The sequence below is a fragment of the Mixophyes fleayi genome, chromosome 5, assembly GCF_038048845.1.
Source record: "Mixophyes fleayi isolate aMixFle1 chromosome 5, aMixFle1.hap1, whole genome shotgun sequence".
NCBI classification, from domain to species: Eukaryota; Metazoa; Chordata; class Amphibia; order Anura; family Limnodynastidae; genus Mixophyes; species Mixophyes fleayi.
Window position 1 is genome coordinate 70,405,347 of NC_134406.1, and position 25,477 is coordinate 70,430,823.

Genomic DNA, 25,477 nt, shown 5'->3' on the forward strand with positions numbered 1-25,477 from the left:
GGATGGAAACTTTCTATATTGGACATGAGTGAACTATTTATACTGATCCACATGTATTAAAATACATGTGGAATGTCGATACAATATGTAAACAAGAAAATATTAACAGCTGGCCTAAATTGTATGTATTTAAACTGCATTTACATTTATAATGAATACAATTATGACAGTTAAAATGAGTCATTAAAGCATGTCCCCATTGACCATACAGGAGAATCTCCTGTTCCTCCAGTAGTCCATGAGGTGTACCCCTTAATCAGGTGTCTCCCAGACATTTCCTAAACCTATGATAATAACATCCACAGAGCGTATATATAATATAATATATACATATATATTATATATAAAAGAAGGAATGGAGAAATTGAGTTAAGAGATATTTGTAAGTAGGCCAGGGCACTGTTCTTGCACTCTGTCAGTACAGAGTGAAGCAGTACTGATTAGCAAGAGGAAATCTAGCTAGATGCAGGTGTCAGAAGAGTTATAAGATCAGTCACATCTGTGTAGATATAATATATTATTAAGGGACTTATTACCAAGTGCATTTGAGTACATTTAAAATAGCAGAAGACCCGAGGTTGATCCTTGACGTACCAAGTGACAGAATAAAAAGCAGGTAGAGCCAGTAAAATAGACACATTAGAACCGATCTTATGTAGTGTCTCAACAAATCAAACAATGGATTGCCTGCATGATACTTGTATGAACAAAAGTGTTAATGGATGCACCTCTGAAGCTGATAGGTGCTTATTCCATGTTCATGCATAAATTTTAGGATTTTGTGGCTATATTTATATTTTTTTTTCTACTTTCATTCATATCCAAGAAAATGATATTGTATTATATCAAGCCTAATAGCGAATGTGCTTTTTGCTACCAAAACAAACATTAAACTTGTGCTTATAACTTGGTTGTGTGTGCCTATGTGGGTGTATGTATGTCTGACATAAGCCTGACGGAGGCCTGTCATATATGCTACAAGTACAGAGCTGGACAAATCCTGAGATGCCTATGATTCTGCATATTGGCGTAAATACACTTTTTGGGCGACTTTTCTTAGTGTAAATTACGCCCAACATACTTCTAATGCAGTGTGAGACTCTATGTACAGTGCTGTTTAATAGGATGGCGCCATATAAATAACTGATAATAAATAACTTCTTACATTTCTGACCTATCAGTTTTGCAACTGGTTTTGCTGCTGCCTTCCTTACCCCCTTTTTCAACTTGACTGCTTTCCTCAATGCTGGTATTCACCGGTGGGTCTTACATGGCATGACAAACTACTCTATGGACACAGCTTTCTGCAGCTGCCTCCACAGTTGCTTATTAGCTTATTTGGACTGAATATCCCCACCCTCACTTGGCATACAGGTGAAGCTCAGCATTAAGTTAGAGTTCAACTCATCTCACACAACAGCTTCACCAGACTGTGCCAGCAGACACTGAATGATTTCCTGGGACTGCCAGGTCTCTCCAGCCACATCCTGTGAACCACATCCAACTAACCATTAAGTGGTGATCAACTAACAGCTCTGTTCCTCTCTCCTTATCCAAGTGTCCAAAGCACATGGCCTAAAGTTATATCTTTGACATGTGAACTTTGGTACCATGTACACTTATGAGCAACCTAGTATTCAGACATGGTTGCTATTATGGACGATGCATGACTTGCTCAGAATTCTAATGAAAAGGCACAACTCTGGTTTAAATTACATTATTCCAGGCAACTCCGTCATTCGCCAAGATTATTGTTAAAATCTCACAGCTGGACTATAGAGTCAGTGGGTGGTACTTACTATTTTCAAGAAGACTAAATACTCTGAACTGCAGGGCTTTCATCTCTGTAACTCAGTGGCACAGAGGCAACCTCCTTGTCTGCAAGGAAAAACTCACAGCCCTCAGCATGGCACTTGTGAGTTTATTCACTCCCATCTGAGCCTTTCAACAAGGAAAATGCCATAGTAAGAGAGGCCATGGAATATGTGGAGTCAAGGTCAACAATATCTAGTTGATATCTTTCAGCTACTGCAGTAACTCAGGCTTTTTCCCTGTAAAGTGAAATGACTTTCCACATTGCTATAGCAAGTGTCCATTGACAGGGTCTGGTCTACAAATGTCCTGTCTATGAATGCCCTGCTCATGCCTAATCCTGGCAGCATGCACTTGTTATAAGTATCACTTTGGTGGATCATACTTTGTCTGGCTTCCCGTACAGACTCGTTCATCAAGGAATGCCCTATGAGGAGCACAAAAGAAGGTTTAACAGAATTATTTGGAAGCAGTGGTCTTTGGATATTGCTGTGATGAGGTCATTGTCAACCTTGGTAAGTATTTTCTGTTGACTGTTGGGAACAAGCTCCAATAGAGTTTTTCAAAGAAGGAAATAGGTTATTTGATTATAAACATGAAATGACATGAGCTGAGAGAAAAACAGACAGACGTGTGAGTGCTTGGTCAAGAGATAAGAGTAATTAGTGCTTCTTTCATAAATGAGTGTAATATAGCAGAAGAGAGGATGATGTTACATATTTTTATGAGAACTTGCTCAGCATAGATTAAAGTAAGATATTTTTCTGGGGAGGGAAAAAAATCTAGAAAAGGTAGAGAGAGTATAATGAAGAGGGTGGATTTGCCCTCTGCTATCATAAGGTCAAAGGAGTATAAGGCAAAAATGTAGGCAAAGAATATGGCAAATTGTGGAGCAGAGACTGTTATGAGATTTATCAATGAGTCAGCCTTATCTTTGAATTAGGAGGCAAGATCTTGGTCAGTAAGCATCATGTTGTGGCATCAGAGAGTCTTATAGATATAAACAGTTATTTTGGATTGGAAGACTGAATGTAAAATTATTATAGCTGTGACAAGTGTAGTTTGATCAGTGAATGGATTTATAATAGTAAAAATCATTAGAATTGTGGGTCTTCTTACAGCAGAGATCAGCTTTACCAGAGAGCTTTCTGAAGCTTGTTTGCCAAGGCTGAAATAGTGATTTGCGGGCATGGCACAGAGTAGATAGCCAAAAGAGTATAAGATATGAAAGCCTACTGACAGTAGAATGACAAGGTCACAGAGTTGCTGAAAGTCATCATCATTTAGATTCCAGTGTATGAGAGGCAGGTTTGTTGGCTAAGTGTAGAAAGGAACAGAGAATTTTCAAGCTATATAAATAACATAAATATATCCCACATGATTGCTAAAATATAGTAGTAATTAATATATAGTAATTAATAATAAAAAAAAAAATGTCAGAGATGTAAATATCCCACTCCTCAGAAAAAATCCTAATGTGTTCAAGTGCCGGAGGGTCCAAATTAGTTTAAAACAAAAGTATGGTTTCTAATATAGGCTTTTATTCTGAGCTCCCACTGAACACACTGAAATAATCATAAAATCAGGAACTTAATAACAGTCTGAAAACTGTCTCCGCAGCTCTGATTAAATTCCATATATACTTCCAACCAATTAAAAGTGTGGTGAAAGTATTCAAACTATTCCTAGGTTTTCTTATTGGTTGAGAGAGTTAAGTTAATCAGATTCAAAGGACCAGACATTATTTATTTCTAACCAGAGACCCAACAGTTCATGAAGCCTTGGAAAGTGTTTCACATCGCCCGGCACAGTAGCGGAAGAGAGGAGAACTCTCAGGCTCGGATCTACTTAGTTTATGCCTCAAGCATCAGGGGCGCACGCAGGGGGGGTTTCTGGTTCTCCAGAAACCCCTCCCCGAACGGTACTGTACAGCACCCGTGGCGCTGTCAAAGAAGCGTTCGCGGCAGTGCTGTATTGTACTACAATACAGCACTGCCGCGTACCCTTCTTTGACAGCACCGCGGGTACTGTACAATTCAGACTCGCCGAAATGGAGCAGCAGCTCTCTCTCGCTCTATTTCTTTTTTGGTTGGGGTGGCGGAAACCCCCCTTAAAAAATCCTGCATTTGCCCCTGAGCATGGTACTGAGGGTCCAAGAAGAACAGTCTGTCTTAAAACGTACTCTAAGTTGCCGGTCTTCTCTTATCACACAGCACACACATTATGAATAAAAAGCATACAATATTCTGATCAAAATAATGCAGTTTTTATTTGCACCATCCATCTGTGCATTACATTTTCTTTAGATATCATACCTCTGCAGTTTAAAACTTTTATATACAGTAGTAATCCAGACATAAGGTTATATATGAGGATTCTATACATTCTATACATTCAGATATAAAAGATAGAACAATTCTTTGTGCAAAGCATCACAAAACAAGTGCAGCTTGTCTGATAATACAGTCACATCCAAGTTTCTAGAAGATTTTCTCATGGGTATCATATCAGTCCACATTTTTCTTCTATATATGTTAAGCAGCTTTAGTTAACCAACTATATCAGCTGGGGAAAAGAAAACAGTAACACTGTCTTTTAAAGGCCATCATCGTTTTATTGATAAAAGGCTCTTGACTCCCACTGGGAATGAGTAGTATCTAGAAAAAGATAGATATGATAACAAGAAAATATAATTAAGAGTCTTTGTAAACAGGATAAGCCAACATTAGTTCAATAGTAATGCTCCTCTCAGATGGCAGAGGTAAGTTTGCAATGACCTCTGTCTAATCTAAGCTATCTATTTTGGCTTGATCAATTGATAAAGGAGAAAGCTATATATGTCTAAATGTGGCTTCCATCAGCTATAATTTAATGGCATGCTGAAAATTCACTTTGGTGATGCATTGTAAAACAGGGATTGTCTACAGTTATTTACACTTTGAAATAACAGCAGCGTAATGTATAGCACTTGTAGGTACAAAACATTATCGTTTTGCATATGGCATGCTTTAAGCTTATTTAAAATTCTGGGCCTGTAATATATATATATATTTTTTTTAAATAAAGCCTCTTCTGATTGGCTGATTAGGAATTCACCTCTGAAGCTGATAGGTGCTTATTCCTTGTTCGTGCATATATTTTAGGATTTTGTGGCTATATTTATATTTTTTTTTCTACTTTCATATCCAAGGAAATTATATTTTATTATATCAAGCCTAATAGCGAATGTGTTTTTTGCTATCAAAACAAACATTAAACTAAACTTATGCTTATAACTTGGTTGTGTATGCCTATGTAGGTATATGTATGTCTGATATAAGCCTGACTGGCGGCTTTTCTTAGTGTAAATTACGCCCAACATACTTCTAACTGTTAGGAACTCCTTCAGTCAGCACGACAGAACCCGGAATCTGCTCCGCTGTCTGGTGTTCACTGGAGCCCCTAGTGGTGGGGACAGACTTGGCAGCAGACGAACGGAGGGTCGTGTAGTGTGCACTGACTGGGGAGAACCCTGAGGCAGCGTAGTAGAACACAGCGATGTGAGATCCAGGCAAAGGTCAAGGGCCGGCAGCAGACAGGAATAACAGAAAACGAGCCGAAGTCAGGGGTCACAGGCAATACAACGAAGTCCAAGAACAAGCCAGGGGTCATACACGGGAAATCCAATAATAGAATAAGCACAGGAGCAGGGAAACAGGAACAGGAGCCTAGCTAAACAGGAAGCTATAACTGGCAATGAGGCTATGTACTCACTTGCCTTAAATAGTGAGAGGAACCAATCAGGCAACGTGCAGAATCTCCTCCCATACATGTAGCCCATCCCTGACAGCATAATAGTTCCTAAAGTACTGTAATACAAAATAGAGAGAAGAAGCATACCGCCTACCGTCCTCCAGAGTCCCTGGCAGCTGCGATTCATAATCTCCTCCTGCTCGCCTGTGCCCGGCTGTATGACAGCCGGCCGGGCGTTGTGGCAGGCGGGTCAGAGCGTCCCGGCTGTTGCCTAGGCAACCGGGACACAGGAGGCGGAAGTGACGCCCTGGTCGTCATAGAGACGGCCGGGACGCCTGGGACCGCCAGAAGTGAGTCGCGGCGGCCCTTCGGGGAGCAGTGGCTCATAACAGTACCCCCCCCTTGAGGAGGGGTCAAGGCACCCCGACTTCCAGGTTTCCCAGGATACTTTTTGAAGAAGTCTTTAATGAGCTGGTCAGCGTGGAGATATTTCCGCGGCACCCAAGACCGTTCCTCCGGGCCGTAGCCCTTCCAGTGGACCAAAAAGTGGATCTGGCTTTGTACTTTTTTGGAGTCTAGAATTCTTTCAACGATGAACTCCTGGTGCCCTCTGACTGAGACAGGACGAGGTCTGTGCAATTGATGTGGTCTGAACTTATGTGACCATTCAACTGCTTTTAGCAAAGAACAGTGAAAGGTATTAGGAATCTTGAGTGAAGAAGGAAGTCTTAACTTAAAAGCCACAGGGTTAATCCGTTTAATAATGGAGAAGGGTCCAATAAACCTGGGACCTAACTTCCTACAAGGTTGCTTAAGTTTAATGTTGCGGGTGGAGAGCCACACCTTGTCCCCAACCTTGAAAGAACATGGTCCACGATGCCGATCAGCATAATGTTTAGACTTGAATGAAGCTTGTTTGAGGGCAATGTGAACCTTTCTCCATATCCGGCCTAGATGAGAAATCGAAGAAGTAGGTTTAGCTTGATTCGGAACTTCCAGTGAGTTGGACCGAGGATGGAATCCCAGGTTACAGAAAAATGGGGATACCAGAGTAGAAGAATGGCACGAGTTGTTATAGGCAAACTCTGCCCAGGGAAGCAGAGCAGCCCAGTCGCTATGGCATTTGGTTACATAAAGACGGAGAAATTGCTCAAGGGATTGGTTAACCCTTTCCGTTTGTCCGTTGGACTGTGGGTGATACCCTGATGACAGACAAACCTTGATCCCCAATTGAGTACAGAACGTTTTCCAGAAAGTAGCAACAAATTGGGAGCCACGGTCTGAAACAATGTTAATGGGCAGTCCATGGAGCCTGAAAACATGCTGAATGAATAGGGAAGCCAATGTTCTGGCACACGGTAGTCCTGCAAGGGGAACGAAGTGAGCCATCTTACTAAATCTGTCTACTATAACCCAGATGGTGTTAAAACTGGATGATCGAGGCAGTTCCACGATGAAGTCCATGGATATGTGTGTCCAGGGTCTTACCGGAACAGACAGAGGCATCAGGGGACCTGCAGGAAGTTTGCGGGAGGATTTATTCCTGGCACAGGATTCACAGGATAAGACAAATTCCTTGGTGTCCGCAGATAACGAAGGCCACCAGACTGAACGAGACAAAAGTTCCACCGTTTTGGATACTCCAGGATGACCCGAAGTCTTGTTATCATGACATTCCACTAGAACCGTTTTCCTCAAATGGTCAGGTACGAATAATTTACCTTTAGGCGTAGCCGGAGGCGCCAAATGTTGAAGGTCATGGAGAATCGTACTGAGATCCTGAGTCAGACCAAGAATAATCTTGGACGCGGGAACAATAAAAGAGGGTTCTGTGGAAGGAGGATGTGAGGCAACGAAGCTGCGAGATAAGGCATCAGCTTTCGTGTTTTTGGATCCTGGCCGGAATGTAATAGTGAATTTGAAACGTGAAAAGAAGAGGACCCACCGGGCTTGTCGGGAATTCACAATCTTAGCGGATTGAATATATTGCAAATTTTTATGGTCGGTATACACCGTGATAACATGGTTAGCCCCTTCTAACCAGTGTCGCCATTCTTCGAATGCCCATTTAACTGCTAGCAATTCCCGATTACCCACATCGTAGTGAGTCTCAGCAGAAGAAAATTTCTTAGAAAAGAATGCACAGGGGTGCAGCCTGTGGTCCTCAATATCCTTCTGAGAGAGGATGGCCCCAGCCCCGATGTCCGAGGCGTCTACTTCGATAACAAATGGTAGTTCTGGATTGGGATGTCTGAGGACGGGTGCCGAGACGAAAGCATCCTTGAGAGCCTGGAAGGATGTCACCGCAATGGAAGGCCAATTAGCAGTATCGGCCCCTTTTCGGGTCAGGGCAGTGATAGGCGCCACTAACACTGAGAATGCTTGGATGAATCGTCTATAGTAGTTAGCGAATCCTAAAAACCTCTGAATGGCCTTTAGATTGCTAGGCCGGACCCAATTAAGAATTGCCTGGACCTTACTGGGGTCCATAGAGAAGCCACAAGGAGAGATGACATATCCGAGGAATGTGACCTGGGTGACCTCGAACTCGCATTTCTCGAGTTTGGCAAAAAGGCAGTGTTGGCGCAGTTTGAGGAGGACCTTTTTAACTTGTATACGGTGCTGCTCCAATGACTTGGAATATATCAGGATGTCGTCAAGGTAGACCACAACGAATTTTCCCAGAAATTCTCGTAGGACATCATTGATAAAATCTTGAAACACCGCGGGGGCATTACATAGGCCAAAGGGCATGACCCGATATTCGTAATGGCCTGAATGGGTGTTGAAAGCCGTCTTCCACTCATCCCCTTCTCTGATCCGGATCAAATTATATGCTCCTCTCAGATCAATCTTGGAGAAGATCGTGGCCTGTTTGAGCTGATCAAAGAGCACAGAGATGAGAGGCAAAGGGTAGGTATTCTTCACGGTAATCCCATTCAAGCCCCGATAGTCGATGCATGGTCGAAGGGTCCCGTCTTTCTTGGCCACAAAGAAGAAACCGGCTCCTATGGGGGATTTAGACGGCCGAATGAATCCCTTACGTAGGTTCTCCTCCACATAGTCATCCATAGCCTTGGTCTCAGGAATGGACAGAGCATATAACCTTCCCTTAGGAAGCTTGGCACCTGGAACCAGATCAATGGAGCAATCGTAGCTACGATGCGGGGGAAGAGAATCAGCCTCCTTCTTGGAGAACACATCGTGGAACTCCTGGTATGCTGAAGGTAGAGTTTCCGGACTAGGCAGAACCACCCGAAGGGGAAGGGTGAGACAGGTTGATGAACAGGTCTTACCCCATCGTAGGATCTCCCCGGTGCCCCAATCGAGGTGAGGATTGTGGAGTTGGAGCCAAGGATGCCCTAAAATCAATGGCACAGAGGAACAGGGAATCAGGAAAAATGAGAGGACTTCGGAGTGGAGGGCTCCCACGGTAAGGTGCAGAGGCGGAGTTTTGAATGAGATCCTTCCATCTGTCAACGGTTTACCATCCAATCCGCAGACCGTGATCTCCGAGTCTAAGTTTACAGAAGGAATCCCCAGTACTTGGGCGAATTTTACATCCAGAAAATTCCCAGCTGCACCGCTATCTATGAAAGCAGGGATGGAAACAGACCGATTTCCATACATGACCCGGGCAGGTATGAGAACAGAATTCTTGGAAGAGACCATTTGGAGACCTAGGCGTACCTCTTCCTTTACTCCTAGGCCTGGTCTTTTCCCGCCTTGTTAGGACAGGTGCGCAAGAGATGACCCTTATTGCCGCAGTATAGACATAGTCCCAGCGATCGTCTCCTGGATCTTTCCTCGGGGGACAGGCGATAAGCCCCTAACTGCATGGCCTCTGGTAAATCCTGAGGAACTGGGTAGACGGCTGGAGAGGACCAGGATGGTGAGGCGGCCTCCTTCTCGGAGCTTCTTTCCTTGATCCTACGGTCAATTTTAATAACTAGTTGCATTAAGGCCTCCAAGGAAGGTGATGAAGGATATTGGACTAAGGAGTCCTTTATCTGCTCCGAGAGCCCAAGCCGGAACTGACTCCGTAGTGCGGGGTCATTCCACTGACTGTCGACCGACCAACGTCGGAACTCGGCACAATATTCTTCCGCTGTCCGCCGTCCCTGTTTCAGCGCTCTTAGGTGGGACTCGGCCGAGGCCACCCTATCTGGGTCATCATATAAGAGACCGAGTGCGTTGAAGAAGGCGTCTACAGACTGCAGAGCTGGATTAACAGGAGTCAGACTGAACGCCCAGGATTGGGGATCGCCTTGGAGTAAGGAGATGATAATACCGACCCTCTGTTGCTCCGAGCCCGAGGAGCGGGGCCTGAGACGGAAATACAGCTTGCAGCCCTCCTTAAAATTTCGGAATAAGGCCCTGTCTCCAGAGAACCGGTCCGGAAGATTTAACTTTGGCTCAGGTGCAGGAGTTGCTTGGGAGGCCTTGGCGGCTTCTTCCTGAGCAGAAAGCCTGTGTGAGAGATCCTGAACCATCTGCGACACAACTTGGATCTGCCCTGCCAGGACTTGAGCCGGACTGGGTTCCATCGGTGGAAAATAGAATCGTCTTTATTTTGGGCCAGTTATAATGTTAGGAACTCCTTCAGTCAGCACGACAGAACCCGGAATCTGCTCTGCTGTCTGGTGTTCACTGGAGCCCCTAGTGGTGGGGACAGACTTGGCAGCAGACGAACGGAGGGTCGTGTAGTGTGCACTGACTGGGGAGAACCCTGAGGCAGCGTAGTAGAACACAGCGATGTGAGATCCAGGCAAAGGTCAAGGGCCGGCAGCAGACAGGAATAACAGAAAACGAGCCGAAGTCAGGGGTCACAGGCAATACAACGAAGTCCAAGAACAAGCCAGGGGTCATACACGGGAAATCCAATAATAGAATAAGCACAGGAGCAGGGAAACAGGAACAGGAGCCTAGCTAAACAGGAAGCTATAACTGGCAATGAGGCTATGTCCTCACTTGCCTTAAATAGTGAGAGGAACCAATCAGGCAACGTGCAGAATCTCCTCCCATACATGTAGCCCATCCCTGACAGCATAATAGTTCCTAAAGTACTGTAATACAAAATAGAGAGAAGAAGCATACCGCCTACCGTCCTCCAGAGTCCCTGGCAGCTGCGATTCATAATCTCCTCCTGCTCGCCTGTGCCCGGCTGTATGACAGCCGGCCGGGCGTTGTGGCAGGCGGGTCAGAGCGTCCCGGCTGTTGCCTAGGCAACCGGGACACAGGAGGCGGAAGTGACGCCCTGGTCGTCATAGAGACGGCCGGGACGCCTGGGACCGCCAGAAGTGAGTCGCGGCGGCCCTTCGGGGAGCAGTGGCTCATAACACTAACGCAGCGTGAGACTCTATGTACAGTGCTGTTTAATAGGATGGTGCCATATAAATAACTGATAAATAACTTCTCACATTTCTGAGCTATTAGTTTTGGAACTGGTTTTGCTGCTGCCTTCCTTACCGCCTTCTTCAATTTGACTGCTTTCCTCAATGCTGGTATTCACCGGTGGGTCTTACATGGCATGACAAACTACTCTATGGACACATCTTTTTGCAGCTGCCTCCACAGTTGCTTATTAGCTTATTCGGACTGAATATCCCCACCCTCACTTGGCATACAGGTGAAGCTCAGCCTTAAGTTAGAGTTCAACTCATCTCACACAACAGCTTCACCAGACTGTGCCAGCAAACACTGAATGCTTTCCTGGGACTGCCAGGTCTCTCCAGCCACATCCTGTGAACCACATCCAACTAACCATTAAGTGGTGATCAACTAACAGCTCTGTTCCTCTCTCCTTATCCATGTTCCAAAGCACATGGCCTTAAGTTAGATCTTTGACCTTTGACATGTGAACTTTGGTACCATGTACACTTATGAGCAACCTAGTATTCAGACATGGTTACTATTATGGATGATGCATGACCAGGGTCTGGTCTACAAATGTCCTGTCTATGAATGCCCTGCTCACGCCTAATCCTGGAAGCATACACTTGTTATAAGTATCACTTTGGTGGATCATACTTTGTCTGGCTTCCCCGTACAGACTCCTTCATCAAGGGATGCCCTATCAGGAGCACAAAGTTCCTCATGACAATTCTGACAATCTCACTTTTCAAATAAATAAAACCCCCATGTTAGCTCCAGGCAGCAAATTAAAATGTTATGTTCTTCAGAAGCTTCCTGTATTTGTTGCTTCCTGTTTCACATGGAAAGCTCTTTAAAAAATGAATAATAGCCACTTGGTAGGAGTCAAATACAATATGGCTTGACATATGTAATATATTACATAAAGGTGAGTTCTGCTAAAGAAAAGATCACATAGACTGTGTGATCACATTTTACTGCCTGATTATGTTAAAGGGGTTGTATACATATCTTGCTGTAAATGCTGAATGCTGGTTGCAGAGGAATCTAAAGAGGGGCAGGGTGTTCAGTCCTGTAAAAGAAGGCATCTCACTGGTTGTGAGCAGCTCACTGCCACCACTATGGCAGAGAATAGACCCATTTCTTGAAACCTCTCCAGACTGATCCCTGTGAAAACCACTCAACTACTCAAGCTATAGGCACAAAGGAAATCTACCATGGATTTTAACTTACTGGGTTTTTATTATTTCTTTGCAGTAAATCGTTATCACTGAATAGACTATTCTGCCATTCTATTACAAACTATTTTGTCATTTGTTGACTATATTTTATGCACTGTCAAGATTCTGAAAACCAGAGCCATCTGGTGTACACATCTCCAAGAATAAATATTTGCTTACTTTATATGTACCTATGATACCTCTATGAAGGTTCCTTCCCTATACGATATAAGGACCTCTTTCCTATTACTGTGTTTTCCATGTTTTCCCTTCATTCCCATATGCCTGTCTTCCAACCTTCCCCCTCTTTCACATTCTTGTATTCCAATCTTTCCTCTTTTTCGTGATTGCAGTTTCATACCAGGTTGGTGCTAGACACAGTGCTCCATTTTGATAGATGTTATAACGTGTTATAACCCCTCAAACCTGTCAAAATGTTGCCGTTGGTTCCTGCAGTAAACCAGGTATATATTTCCCCCATAGTACATTACCTATTTGAAGTTAAATTGTAGTAGCCACTCTCTTCTAAAACGTCTTCGATCATTGTCTAAATAGTCAAAAAACATGAGTTTAGGACACACTAAAACATGACCACTTTAAAACATTATGCTAGGATAAATGCATCAATAGTAATGTAACGTTGAGTGAAGTTTCTAAGAAATTTCACAGGGCAAATTTCCGGCCATACAATCTTCAAGTTCCACTTTTGCTTCGCCAGTTTCCATTTTTGCTTCCGCCAGTCAGTGGATGCCATTTCGTACTGTATTTGTAAATTGCATTTTGTGGAATTTATAGTCTGTACATAGACAGTCAATTCATGTTGCTCTTTTGGTTAAGACTGGGAACACATAAGGCCAAACAGTACAGGGTAAGACAGAGCAAAACAAGTAGAACCAAAACTCCAAAAGCTCCAAGCACAGCAAGTACAGTGACGTCAGAGAAGAAGAAATGGAATTGAGACAGAAGGGAAGAGGGCCCTGCTCTTAGGAGCTTACATACTAAAGGGAGGGGAAACAGACAGCAGGCACGAGATGAGACAGTGGAGGGGATCAGGTGCAAAAGGAGACAGGGAAGAGGGAGGTGAGGAGAACAAGGCTGGAGAAGGTTAGGTGGATAGCTGGTAGGCTTTGAGGAAGAGATGGGTTTTGAGAGCCCGTTTGAAAGCGCTCAGATTAGGGTCAGATGGATGGAGCGAGGGAGGTCGTTCCAGTGGAGGGGACAGCAGTGTTGAATTTTGGCGTGGGATGAGGTGATCAGTGTGGAGGAGAGGCGACGGTCATTGGCCGAACGCAGGGAACGGGTTGGAGTGTGAATAGAGAGCAGGTTAGAGATATAAGTGGCCGTGGAATGGGAGAGGGCCTTGTAGGATATGGTGAGGAGTTTGAAGAGGATTCTGTAGCAGAAAGGAAGCCAGTGCAGGGCAAAGTAGAGAAGAGAGGCAGAGGAAGAGCGGCGTGAAAGAAAGAAGAGTCTTGCAGCTGCATTGAGAATAGAGCGAAGGGGGGCAAATGGGAGTACTGGAGGCCGGTGAGGAGAAGGTTACAATATTCGAGACTGAAAATTATGAGAGCATGGATAATAGATTTGGCGGCATCCTGAGAAAGGAGGAGGAGATAGGTGAACATGGCAAAGAGACGGCGGGGATTAGAGGACTGAGAAGAAATAAGGCACTTGAAGAAAAAAAATTTGGCGAGGGAGAAGGCAGAGCAGTAGGAAGAGAGTATAAACTTAAAGTGAAGGAAGTCAGCCAGTGAGTGAGAGTGAGATTTCCTCCAGAAGCGTTCAGCAGGGCGAGAGCACTTCTGAAGGAAGCGGGTGAATTTGGAGTGTCAGGGTTGGGAGATTAAGCAGCGATGGCGGACTGAGGCGGCAGGGGCGACATTATCTGGGACAGTGGTGAGGGAGTGGCTATAGAGAGAGGTTGCTTGGTCAGGGCAGATAAGAGAGGCAAGAAGAGAGAGAAGAGATTCAAGAGAAGAGGATAAAGAGGTAGGGTCCAGAGCATCAAGATTGCGCCTAGTAAGGGTAGTTTTAGGCTAGGAGGGAGCAGGGGAGGAGGACAGAGTGAAGGAGACGAGATGGTGGTCAGAGAGTGGGAAGGGAGAGTTAGAGAAGTTCGAGAGAGCACATTGATGAGCCAATGGTCTCTTCCACCCATTGTCAAGGGAGTGACCAAGACAGTGGGTGGGGAAAGAGGTCCATTGAGTGAGGCCAAAGGAGGAAGAAAGGGTGAGAAATTTGATGGTGGCAGGGTCAGTGGGGTTGTCAACAGGGATATTAAAATCACCTGGTATGATGGAGGGAAGGTGAGAGGAAAGGTAGTGTGGAAGCCAGGCAGCGAAGTTATCCAGAAAAAGGGAAGTGAGGCAAGGTGAGGGGGGGGGGTGGTAAATGACTGAGACACGGAGGTGGGTGGGGGAGAAGAGAAGAATAGAATGGACTTTAAAGAAGGAGAAGGAGAGGGAGGGCACAGTGGGAATGACCCCAAACATACAATTAGGGGAAAGGAGAATGCCCACTCCACCTCCTGGACAGTCATCCGGTCTGGTGGAGTGCCCCCCATGGGATAGAGCAGCGGGAGAAATAGAATCAGTAGAGGAGAGCCAAGTTTCAGGGATGGCACTATCACTCATGTCTAAAACTTAACAGTAGTTAAATAAAACTTGCATTTTGCTTTTCATTTTCACTAGTGCAAATTATGCTGTAAAAAGATTTAAACTGTCCCCTAAGAATTAAAATTAAGTTAAAATCTTAACAAGACACACATGCATGTATTTACAATTCTGACTAGGCAGACTTTGGTGTAAAAATTAAAATAATCACACCAACAACTGTCTAGTAAGAATTATGAAAGTAAAGATTGGTGCCATACTTTGGGGCAAGAGAGGACATGTAAGGCACAAGAAGATGAGAAGGTGAGAAGGAAGCAATCGGCGTACAGAATGGTGTGGAGCAGTCATGTGGGGCACAAGTAGGTGAGGAAATGGGCATGTCAGACATAGGCTAGTGAGAGAGGGGATTGTGGGGAGAGGGGCAATTAGGATACAGGAAGGTCCTCATGCGGCAATATGGTATGCACTGTTCACAAAGAGCTGAGTGTGCATGCTGTCAGTGCTCTGACAAGGAAAGACAGCATTAACTGCTGGTAGTGAGTGCAGTGATTGTTCAACCTGTGCATGCTTGGGCGCGTCTTCATTTTGACAAGCTTTATTCCAGCCCTGAGTCATATGCATCAGAACAGGAACTGACAGATTGAGAATGCCAGCAAGCCCTGACAGTCGTTGACTGCCTGGGTATGTTGTAGATTGTGGAACTACAAGTGCCATCATGAAGTTACATACAAGTATCTAACAGTTCTGAAGTAGTCCAATTGGAAAACAAATAAAAACTCTGAGAGAAGGTCATGGACTTACCCCTATCATAACAACAATAAGAATTAATAAAGGGCTGTATGCGAACAACCAATTAGAACAGCTTTCATCTGGTTAGCTGGAGCTGGGGTAAATCACGCAGATTGGCTGTTCATATACTGAGGTCTATTTGAGCAAGTCCTTGTTATTCTCTCAGGGTTTTTTCTATTATTATTATTCCACAAGCTCACTTGGCAGTCACAAGCATGCTGGAGCTTGTACAGTCAGGTCCATAAATATTGGGACATTGACACAATTCTCATATTTTGGGCTCTATACACCACCACAATGGATTTGAAATGAAACTAACAAGATGTGCTTTAACTGTAGACTTTCAGCTTTAATTTGAGGGAATTTACATCCAAATCAGGTGAACGGTGTAGGAATTACAACGGTTTCTATATGTGCCTCCCACTTTTTAAGGGACCAAAAGTAATGGGACAAACTAAACAATCCTACATCAAACTTTTACTTTTTAATACTTGGTGACAAATTCTTTGTAGTCAATTACAGCCTGAAGTCTGGAACGCATAGACATCACCAGACGCTGGGTTTCATCCCTGGTGATGCTCTGCCAGGCCTCTACTGCAAATGTCTTCAGTTCCTGCTTGTTCTTGGGGCATTTTCCCTTCAGTTTTGACTTCATCAAGTGAAATGCATGCTCAATCGGATTCAGGTCAGGTGATTGACTTGGCTTTTTAGCCTTAAAAAACTCTTTGGTTGCTTTTGCAGTATGCTTCGGGTCATGGTCCATCTGCACTGTGAAGCGCTGTCCAATTAGTTCTGCAGCATTTGACTGAATATGAGCAGATAATATTGCCCGAAACACTTCAGAATTCATCCTGCTACTTTTGTCAGCAGTCACATCATCAATAAATACAAGGGAACCAGTTCCATTGGCAGCCATACATGTGCACGCCATGACACTACCACCACCATGCTTCACTGATGAGGTGGTATGTTTTGGATCATGAGCAGTTCCTTTCTTTCTCCATACTCTTCTCTTCCCATCACTCTGGTACAAGTTGATCTTTGTCTCATCTATCCATAGATGTTGTTCCAGAACTGTAATGGCTTTTTTAGATGTTGTTTGCCAAACTCTAATCTGGTCTTCCTGTTTTTGTGGCTCACCAATGGTTTACATCTTGTTGTGAACCCTCTATATTCACTGTTGTGAAGTCTTCTCTTGATTGTTGACTTTGACACATATACACCTACCTCCTGGAGAGTGTTCTTGATTTGGTCAACTGTTGTGAAGGGGTTTTTCTTCACCAGGGAATAAATTCTTCTGTCATCCACCACAGTTGTTTTCCGTGGTCTTCCGGGTCTTTTGGTGTTACTGAGGTCTCCGGTGCGTTCTTTCTTTTTAAGAATGTTCCAAACAGTTGATTTGGCCACACCTAATGTTTTTGCTATCTCTCTGATGGGTTTGTTTTGATATTTCAGCCTAATGATGGCTTTGCTTCACTGATAGTGACAGCTCTTTAGATCTCATATTGAGAGTCAACAGCAACAGATTCCAAATACAATTGTCACACCTGGAATCAGCTCCAGACCTTTTACCTGCTTAATTGATGATGAAATAACAAGGGAATAGCCCACACATGTCCATGAAATAGCTTTTGAGTCGAATGTCCCATTACTTTTGGTCCCTTAAAAAGTGGGAGGCACATATAGAAACTGTTGTAATTCCTACACCGTTCACCTGATTTGGATGTAAATTCCCTCAAATTAAAGCTGAAAGTCTGCAGTTAAAGCACATCTTGTTAGTTTCATTTCAAATCCATTGTGGTGGTGTATAGAGCCCAAAATATGAGAATTGTGTCGATGTCCCAATATCTTTGGACCTGACTGTAGTTCAACATATCCAAGCAGTCAATGGCTGCCAGGGCTTGCTGGGAGTTGCAGTTCCACAAACATACATAATGATTTTCTTTAAACTATTACCCAGGAATTGCCAAGATGAGACCCAGTACTATTCATTTATTTTTGCAGGCCTGGTTCCCCTATGAAATTCTGACCAGTGCTGACCGGGCTGGGCTAGCATCATACTATAACAGGGGAATCCCACATGATAGGTCTCCTTTTGCAGGGCTCCACCACACTTAATGCCATTCTGTCTTAGTGGTAACCAGCCCAGGCTATAGCACTGGTGCTGGTTATGTATTTTAGAGGGAGCTGTCATGCAATTTTATTTATTTGAAATTGCTGTATCACAGTTGATGATGATGACATATGTATCTTTACATCCAGCAGCACCAAGGTACGATTAGAGGCTGCATGTTTACAGTGTATTTTGAGTTACAAGTATCTTAAGCATTTTAAAATACACATGTAAGGCCCCATTTTTGTGGCCGTAATTTTACACCTATATCTGGGCCACATAATCAGGTCCTTTATTAGGTTTAGAATTAGCCATATAACTAGTTTAATGTTGAAGTAATATTTCTCCCTCTTTTCTTTCAATTGAACAAGTTGTTAGGATCATCAAATAAATCGCCTTTATTGCATGCTTTAAAGCGGGAGACATCACTGTATTTTAAGCAAACAAGGCATGAAGGCATGTTTTGTTTATGTAGAAAAAAGGTTCTGATATGGAGGCAACTTTGTAGTATTATCTTATTTGGGCTTCATTATTGGAAGGTTTGACAGTGGACTCTGGGGGAAAAAAATGTACCTTGACTAAAACACCAAACACAATAACAATAATAATAATAATACTAATATATTAATTACAATTAACTATACCTGTAATTGCTCGTAGGTTATTCCACCTTCAAATTCAAAGGTGCTAGCATTTCCTATCACAGAGAAAAGAAGCATGTTTAGGCCACATCATTTATTTTTTATTAATTGCATAATTATACAAGTTATATTTTTAAGCATATATTTATAATGTATTTTTTCTTCCATTTCAGCTGTTACATATTTTATACTCCTTGATCCTGAACTAAAAGCATGTCTTACCAGTTAAAAGCAAGTATCAGCAATTTCCGTTTAGTAGACATACAGTTAGATTTCTAAACTGCAGTTAAGTCAGCATTTGTTAAAGTTTTATTTTCTGGTTTAAAGGGTGCTTCAATTTTGTTTTAGTACTTAGTATGCTGGTGCAGCTTCTTAACTTCCATACTTCTGCCACTCACAGCTTCCCAAATCTGCTTCACCACGCTTATCCTGTATCGGCTGACAGATGACAAGGTTACTGAACAGCAATTCCCAATAAAGTTAACTTACCTGTGGCATGTCCCAGCATTCTACTGTGAAAGGTTTCAGACTACTAGAACAGCTATAATTAGAATGTCAGGACATAAAACAGGTTAGATTTCTGACAGATTAGTATGCAACCACTGCATCTCTAGCAATTACAGGATCACTGTGGCAAAGAGGAGCTGGGATGCTGTGGGAGTCAGGAGTGGGTAAGGTAAGTGCATACTCTTTAGAATTCTGTCCTAAGCTATTTAGTAAGAAAATAATCTAGGTTGGAGATATCCTTTAGACATACTTGCTTGTACTAAAATGTTCTCTAAATTTCTCTGAAAATGTTGTAAACCTAGAATTGCCAAATCGTATCTTGATAGACAACTGGGTGATGTTGGGTTTCCAGATGTGGTGACCATTTCCCGTTTCCCTCTGTTCAGATATGCCTCCGGCTGCTTATTGCAACAACCCTTTTTTTTTAATTTAGACCTAAAATATTTATTATTTGCCCCTCACTCTATAGCAGCTCTATTACATACACCCCCACAACTTCTCCCCCTCAGATAACAAATAATGCTTTATTCTGGGACACATATCGTGCATGGTGCGTGATTAATAAGTAATTAAATAAGATTCCCAATATTACTAAATATAATACCATATGGGGTAATCCCACTTTTGAGCCAGGAATATCCAATAAACATTTTTTGGAGTGGAGAGATAAAGGGATCTCCTCTATCAGGGATGTGTTTGATCCTGGAGGATCTCTATACTCATTTCAGCAACTGTCTCGGAAGCACTCGTTAAATAACAAACAATTCTATAAGTATTTACAAGTTCATCCTTTCATCGGGACCATGACATGTAATAAGACCAGGGGGTAAATGTATCAAAGTGCGAGTTTGCCAACGTGTTTAAATTACGGCAAATCGCGGGTGTATACCCACAAGTTTTGGAAAAAAAAACTGAAATGTATCAAGCTGCGATTTTGACACTGATGTTCAAAATCGCTGGTCATCTCTGGCGATTTGCTGCGATGTAAACACTCCCGAGATTAGCTAACTCTCCTGTGTTTGGCAAACTCTCCTGTGTTGTAGCAATGAGTTTTAAACACATCACTGTTACACTGACCTGTCATACAGCTGCCGAAGCTCCGGCAGCTGTCAAAATGGTAAAGAATAAATGAAAGTAAAAAAAAAAAAAAGTGTGAGTTCCCCCCGCTATTCCAGCTTAACCCTAGTGCTGCCTGACTAGTGCTAGTCCCGTGAAAATCGGGGAAAAATTTTGCGTGGAGTCCCCCCGATTTTCAATTTACCAGCACTAGGCAAACCAGCCAGGGTTGGCGGCACTATAGCAGTGGGACACACGGCAGGGGTCCCCCTGCCATAATGACTAACCAACCCTAGACTGTTCAGCGCTGGGCTGGATTCCCTAGGGAGTGGGGTCCGCCGAAAAAACGAGCGGGCCCCCCCTAGAAAGAACCAGCCCAGTGCTGATAGCACTAAGGCTCTTCCTACTACCCCTGGACTGTGGGTAGTAAGGTAATAACGGCGCAAAAGTGTTAAAATAATAAACAGCCGCCATTTTCTTTTTTTGGAACTACAAGTCCCAGCCAGCCAGGTTGCCAAAAACAGTGTGGCCATGCTGCTGATGGTATAACTACAAGCACCAGCATACCCACGGCAGCCAGGGCATGTTGGCACTTGGATAACCATAAGTGCCAGCATGCCCTGACATCCCGGGCTTGCTGGGACCTGTAGTTCCACAACAAAAAAATGTTAAATAAACAACAACACCCAAGTAAACACCACACACATTTATTAAAAATAAAAAACCCACAATAAACACACTAACCACCCTCATTTACACCACATCTATTTAATAAAAATAAAAACACCCCAAATACTCACCAAAGATGTCTTCTTTCTTCTCCAAAAGTTCCGTGCTTGCCCCAGTCCCATATTAATTAAACCTTCCAATAGTCCTGCTTGCCCCAGTCCCAGAATATTTGTACTCCCAAAAGTTTTTGCTTGGCCAATCTCTTCTGTACTTCGCCCAGAAGGGGCCCCTTGTTGATAGAAGTCTTCTTTGCTTCGGCCAGGAGGGCCCCATATTTGTAATTCCCACGACTCTTTCATTTTGACTGTAGAAAAATAAAAAAACTGTGGACACGATGCTAACACCTCCTACCTAGTAGGAGGTCCGGTACGCAATGAACTTACGTTCATTGCGCAAGCTCTAACTACTGTATTATGTGATTTTCCCACGCTAGTGGGGAAATCACCTAATACAGTAAATAGAGCTTACGCAAGTAATGTAGCTCATTGCCCATGCGCTACGCTACTTGCGTAAGCTGTATTTACAGTATTACAGCCTACGCAAGTAGCGTAGCGCATGCGCAATGAGCTACGTTACTTGCGTAAGCCACATTTTATCATAACTTTTGGGAATGCAGAAAAATATCTTGCTTCTGGAACAAAATATTATTTTGTAATTTTGACACTTTGAAAGACAGTTTGCCTTCTGTTAATATTATACCAATTCTAACAGTGGTATTGACAGTGGCAAAAAAAGCAATTCTACGCAACTGGACTGTGATGATTATGTAGTATATCTAATGACTGATTGTTATTTTCTGTTGAATGCATTTATGAAAATGAATATTGTATGTAACCTTGTAAAGTAACCTCAACGTGTGCTTTGCTAGATGACATGAGTTTGAACTTATACAAGTGTCAATTATCTGCTGAAATTAGTCAGACCAAGATAGATAAGGATCTTGGAGGAGTTTGAAGCCCCAAAGTTGTAAACCACTTAAGCAGAACAAGCAGGGGTGAGAGATTCTCTGAGGTGCCCAAACATATATCTTAGTGATAGATAATTTACTTTGGAAAGCTCTGTGTCATTTTGGGAATCAATCTGACTTAATTGAAAGCGTAATTCCTAAGGTGAGGGTGAAGAGCCTGCAAGAAGGTTTCAAAATCTTCTGCTTTAGACATTACATCGTGCATTTCATGAGGGGGTCTATCAAGACTGAAATGTCCAATCCTTCTCAACTGGGTTCCCTCACACTTCAGGTCTTAACTAGTAAGTAGTGACTCTGATTTTATTTCCTATTTTATTTTCTGAAACTCATTTGTGCAACATATTATATGTCTTGTTATTAATTTTTGTAAATAAGCCTTGGAAACATTTTTCAGATTAAATACATTTAATCTAGTGTATTCCTCGTGATTCTTTGTGAACTTACGAAGCCAGGGAGGCTCATGCTACATGTGTATGTGATTTAGGTGTGAAACATTAATAAGTGGTTCTGGTGAACGCAAGGACAACATAATAAATCCTTTGTGGCGACAGAAAAGGTGTATTCATTGCTAAGTGTCTAAGGTGACGCCAGTCACGGCCGGCAGTTCAGATGCTGTATCTGGGACAGGTGTGCATGACATGGACGTTCTCTGCTCCCCTATTCCTAAGAGGTGTGCAATTGGAGTTACTGGAACTCCTCATCTTTTATAAATGTGCAGCGTTTTCAGATGTTGAAAGGGGGGTACTAGAAAACTATTTTAAAAGGGGTCCCTATGTGGAGTCATTGTCAAAATCCTATTGTCCATTGTCAAAACAGGATGATATTCTCAAAATATTTAAATCTACCAAACAGTCCTTGTATAGACGCTTGTGCTCGAAAAATTAATGAAGCTTGCTAGCTATTTTCCTTGGTCCCTCATGTACAACTTGATGCAATGTGTTATCTTGGACAACACAAAATATGTGATATTATCTACCCACACTCTCTCCTTCACCTCTTCCCCCTCGACCAATGCCTAATAAACAGTATAAATAAAATTTATAATGTATTGTATATTGTATAATACAATTACAAAATGTTGTACAAGCATTGTAGAAAAGTAGTATGAAGATCGCATGATGCATTGATTTTGATTCTGATTATGCTATGTTATATTTGATAACAAGTAAATGTTCCCTTAATGAAAACAAATCCATCACAATTTAAATTTGTATCTCCAATTATCTCCTTTTTGCATTGTTACATGATTATCTGATGCATACATTCGTTATTTATGATTTATATTGCTATTTGATATCATATATTGACTATCTACTACGTGTTTTGTTTTTGGAAAATGCAAATAAAACATTTTGAAAAAAATAAAAGTTTCATGCCTCCTGTCTGGTAAATTCTCCATTGTGAGAAAAGTGCCAGGTCTCCTGGAGTCCAGGAGGACCATCCTAATTTATAAGTTTCCTAGACATTACGGTTGAATAGGTAACTGTGGAGACTATTTGTTACTAGGTGAAAAAGCCTAGATCTGGAAAATCGCTAACCTGCCCTGGTTATCTTAACATTTATCTCAGCAATAGAAAATCTTCCATATCGCCCAAAATTAATAAATAGACCCCTGTGGTTTTATTTTTATATATGAAGAAAACAACAGTGTGTGCTAGTAAGTAGACATGACAGGTCTGAGTCATTAAGGAGAGCAAAGCATAAAAAAGGAGTAACTTTGTACCTTTGCAAAACCATGTTGCATTGTAGGGGGAGGTAAATTTAAAATGTGAGGACAGATTTATAGTTGGGGTAGTACATATCCTAAATCAACTTTTAATTTCAATGTAAAAATAAAGCTATCAAGTATTTATGGGCTACATTAAAAAGCATCCAGTTATGTTCCTTATGTGCAAAATAATAAATAATAATTACGAATTATTTGCACCCCTTGCATTGTAACATGGCTTGTCCAGGAGCAAACGTATGCCTTTTGTTTGCTTTGCTCTCCTCAATGACTCAGGCCCAAAATGTCTGTGCTTGTCAGGGATGCAACCAAGTTGCTGTAAATATGGTGGTTTCTTAGTAAATCTGTTATATACAGAAAAAATGGCTTTACGCTGTATTCTAATGCTTGTGTATATCCACAGATAAGTTGGCAATAAGAAAACCTTGATATTAATATTTATTAGAAATTCAGTTCAAATACCAAGTTTTTTTATCATTATACACTACTACTCAAAACAGAATATAAATTACTGCATGCTTACTGAACACAAGTTTTATCCCTGGTAAATGGAAAAATTAAGACACAGGTACAAAACATGTTTACAATCTCGTAAATATGGTCTTTTTAAGCTGTAATAAAAACATTGCTCTCTCTCTCTCTTTATATATATATATATATATATATATATATAATGTCATATCTGTGTATCTGTATTTGAGATATAAGATGCATTTGGTTAGATTAGTTGGCTTTGCAGTGGATACAGGCATAGATTGTGAATAGAACAGCAGATCAAAGAACCAGGGTTTATGTATGAACAGACAAGCCCCCCCAGCTTTCATACATTCTTTGAAAATCATTGTTTTATGCCATCATTTATGATCTCCATTTTTATTGTACTTCTTGAAAGTAGTGGTGCTTTGATGTGTTCTCAGCTTTGATTATGATAAATCTGCAAATAAGGTTTGCAGTAATAGCTTTATTAAATCACGGGTTACTAATTGCACCTATCCCTGTATTCTGCAATGCCGCTACAATAAGTAAATTCTGTTATTTTTTAATGCAAACCTGTCCTGTCATCAGTGATTAGTGTCTTCCCGTATGACTGTAGTAGTCCATGGCAGTCAGCAGTAAAAAATTCGATGAGCTCAGGAGATCCCTGCGAAACCTAAACAAAGATATACATTTAGACATTGTAAACTTAAAATGTAAAGGAACAAACACAGAGAAAAATCCCAGAGTACACTGCTACAACAAGCAACGGTGCTGCTATTTCTACCTGTACATAAAAATGCAGAATTCTCAGTTAAACACATTTGCAAATGTATGGTAAGTCACCCGCAACATCACGGCGCCTCTGCTAATAGGGTAGTCCTAACTCTAAACAGTGAGAGTCCCTATTTTTGGGCTATACATATATGTGTTTTTAAACTGAAAGCTATATTACCAAGAGGTTCTCCAAACTCCTCCAAATAGCAATACAGCAACAGCACACCCTATCAGCGACAGCTACTGATGCCAAACATGCCTCTCAGACAAACAAACCAGAAGTGGAAGCTGTTCTATCAATTTTTAGGTTCATAGCAGGTGCTTGAAAGGACGGTGCTATCCACAAAGGAAAAAACACAGAGAAAAATCCCCCAACACTCTGCTATAACAGCAACTGAGAAAACCTAAAATGTAGACAGGAAAATACTTTGTTTAAAGGGGGTATACAAAATCATTCTTTTGGAAAGCAGAGGAAAAAATGCATAGCATATGCAGTATAGTAATTTTATTTTATACCCTAGAATCACAATTATGCAGTGGCAGATTATAAGAGTGGCACATTGGGGAGTAGCCTGGGGCCCAAACTGGCAAGGATTTGTAGATGTTTTCTAAACAAACTCAGCAAAGGAACAGTGATCTTGACAAAATATAAAGTAAGCATTGGATAATGGGTTATTGTGTATTTTAAATAGAGATGGTCACTGACCCCCGTGTTTTGGTTTTGGATTCGGTTTTGGATCTGGATTACCGTCGTGTTTTGGTTTTGGTTTTGGTTTTGCAAAACCGCCATTGCGTGTTTTGGTTTTGGTTTTGGTTTTGTTTGGTTTTGTTTTGCAATTTGTTATAAAAATTACATTTATTGGTGCTAAAATAACATAATTTAGGTATTATTTTGTAGCTACATTATTATTAACCTCAGTAACACTAATTTCCAGTCATTTTTTATTCA

General features: G+C 42.0%; 1 protein-coding gene across 1 annotated transcript in view; it reads right to left on the reverse strand.

Annotated features, from left to right (window-relative positions):
• Positions 1 to 4,095: 4,095 nt before the first annotated feature.
• NEK10 (NIMA related kinase 10) overlaps positions 4,096 to 25,477 on the reverse strand; it is a 241,337-nt gene continuing 219,955 nt past the window's right edge. The window contains exons 34-37 of the mRNA XM_075211267.1: positions 24,328 to 24,427; positions 18,296 to 18,348; positions 12,629 to 12,684; positions 4,096 to 4,469 (exon numbers count right to left, since the gene is read on the reverse strand). Coding sequence (XP_075067368.1) covers positions 4,418 to 4,469; positions 12,629 to 12,684; positions 18,296 to 18,348; positions 24,328 to 24,427 — 261 coding nt within the window. The 3' untranslated portion in view covers positions 4,096 to 4,417. The remainder of the gene's footprint in view (positions 4,470 to 12,628; positions 12,685 to 18,295; positions 18,349 to 24,327; positions 24,428 to 25,477) is intronic.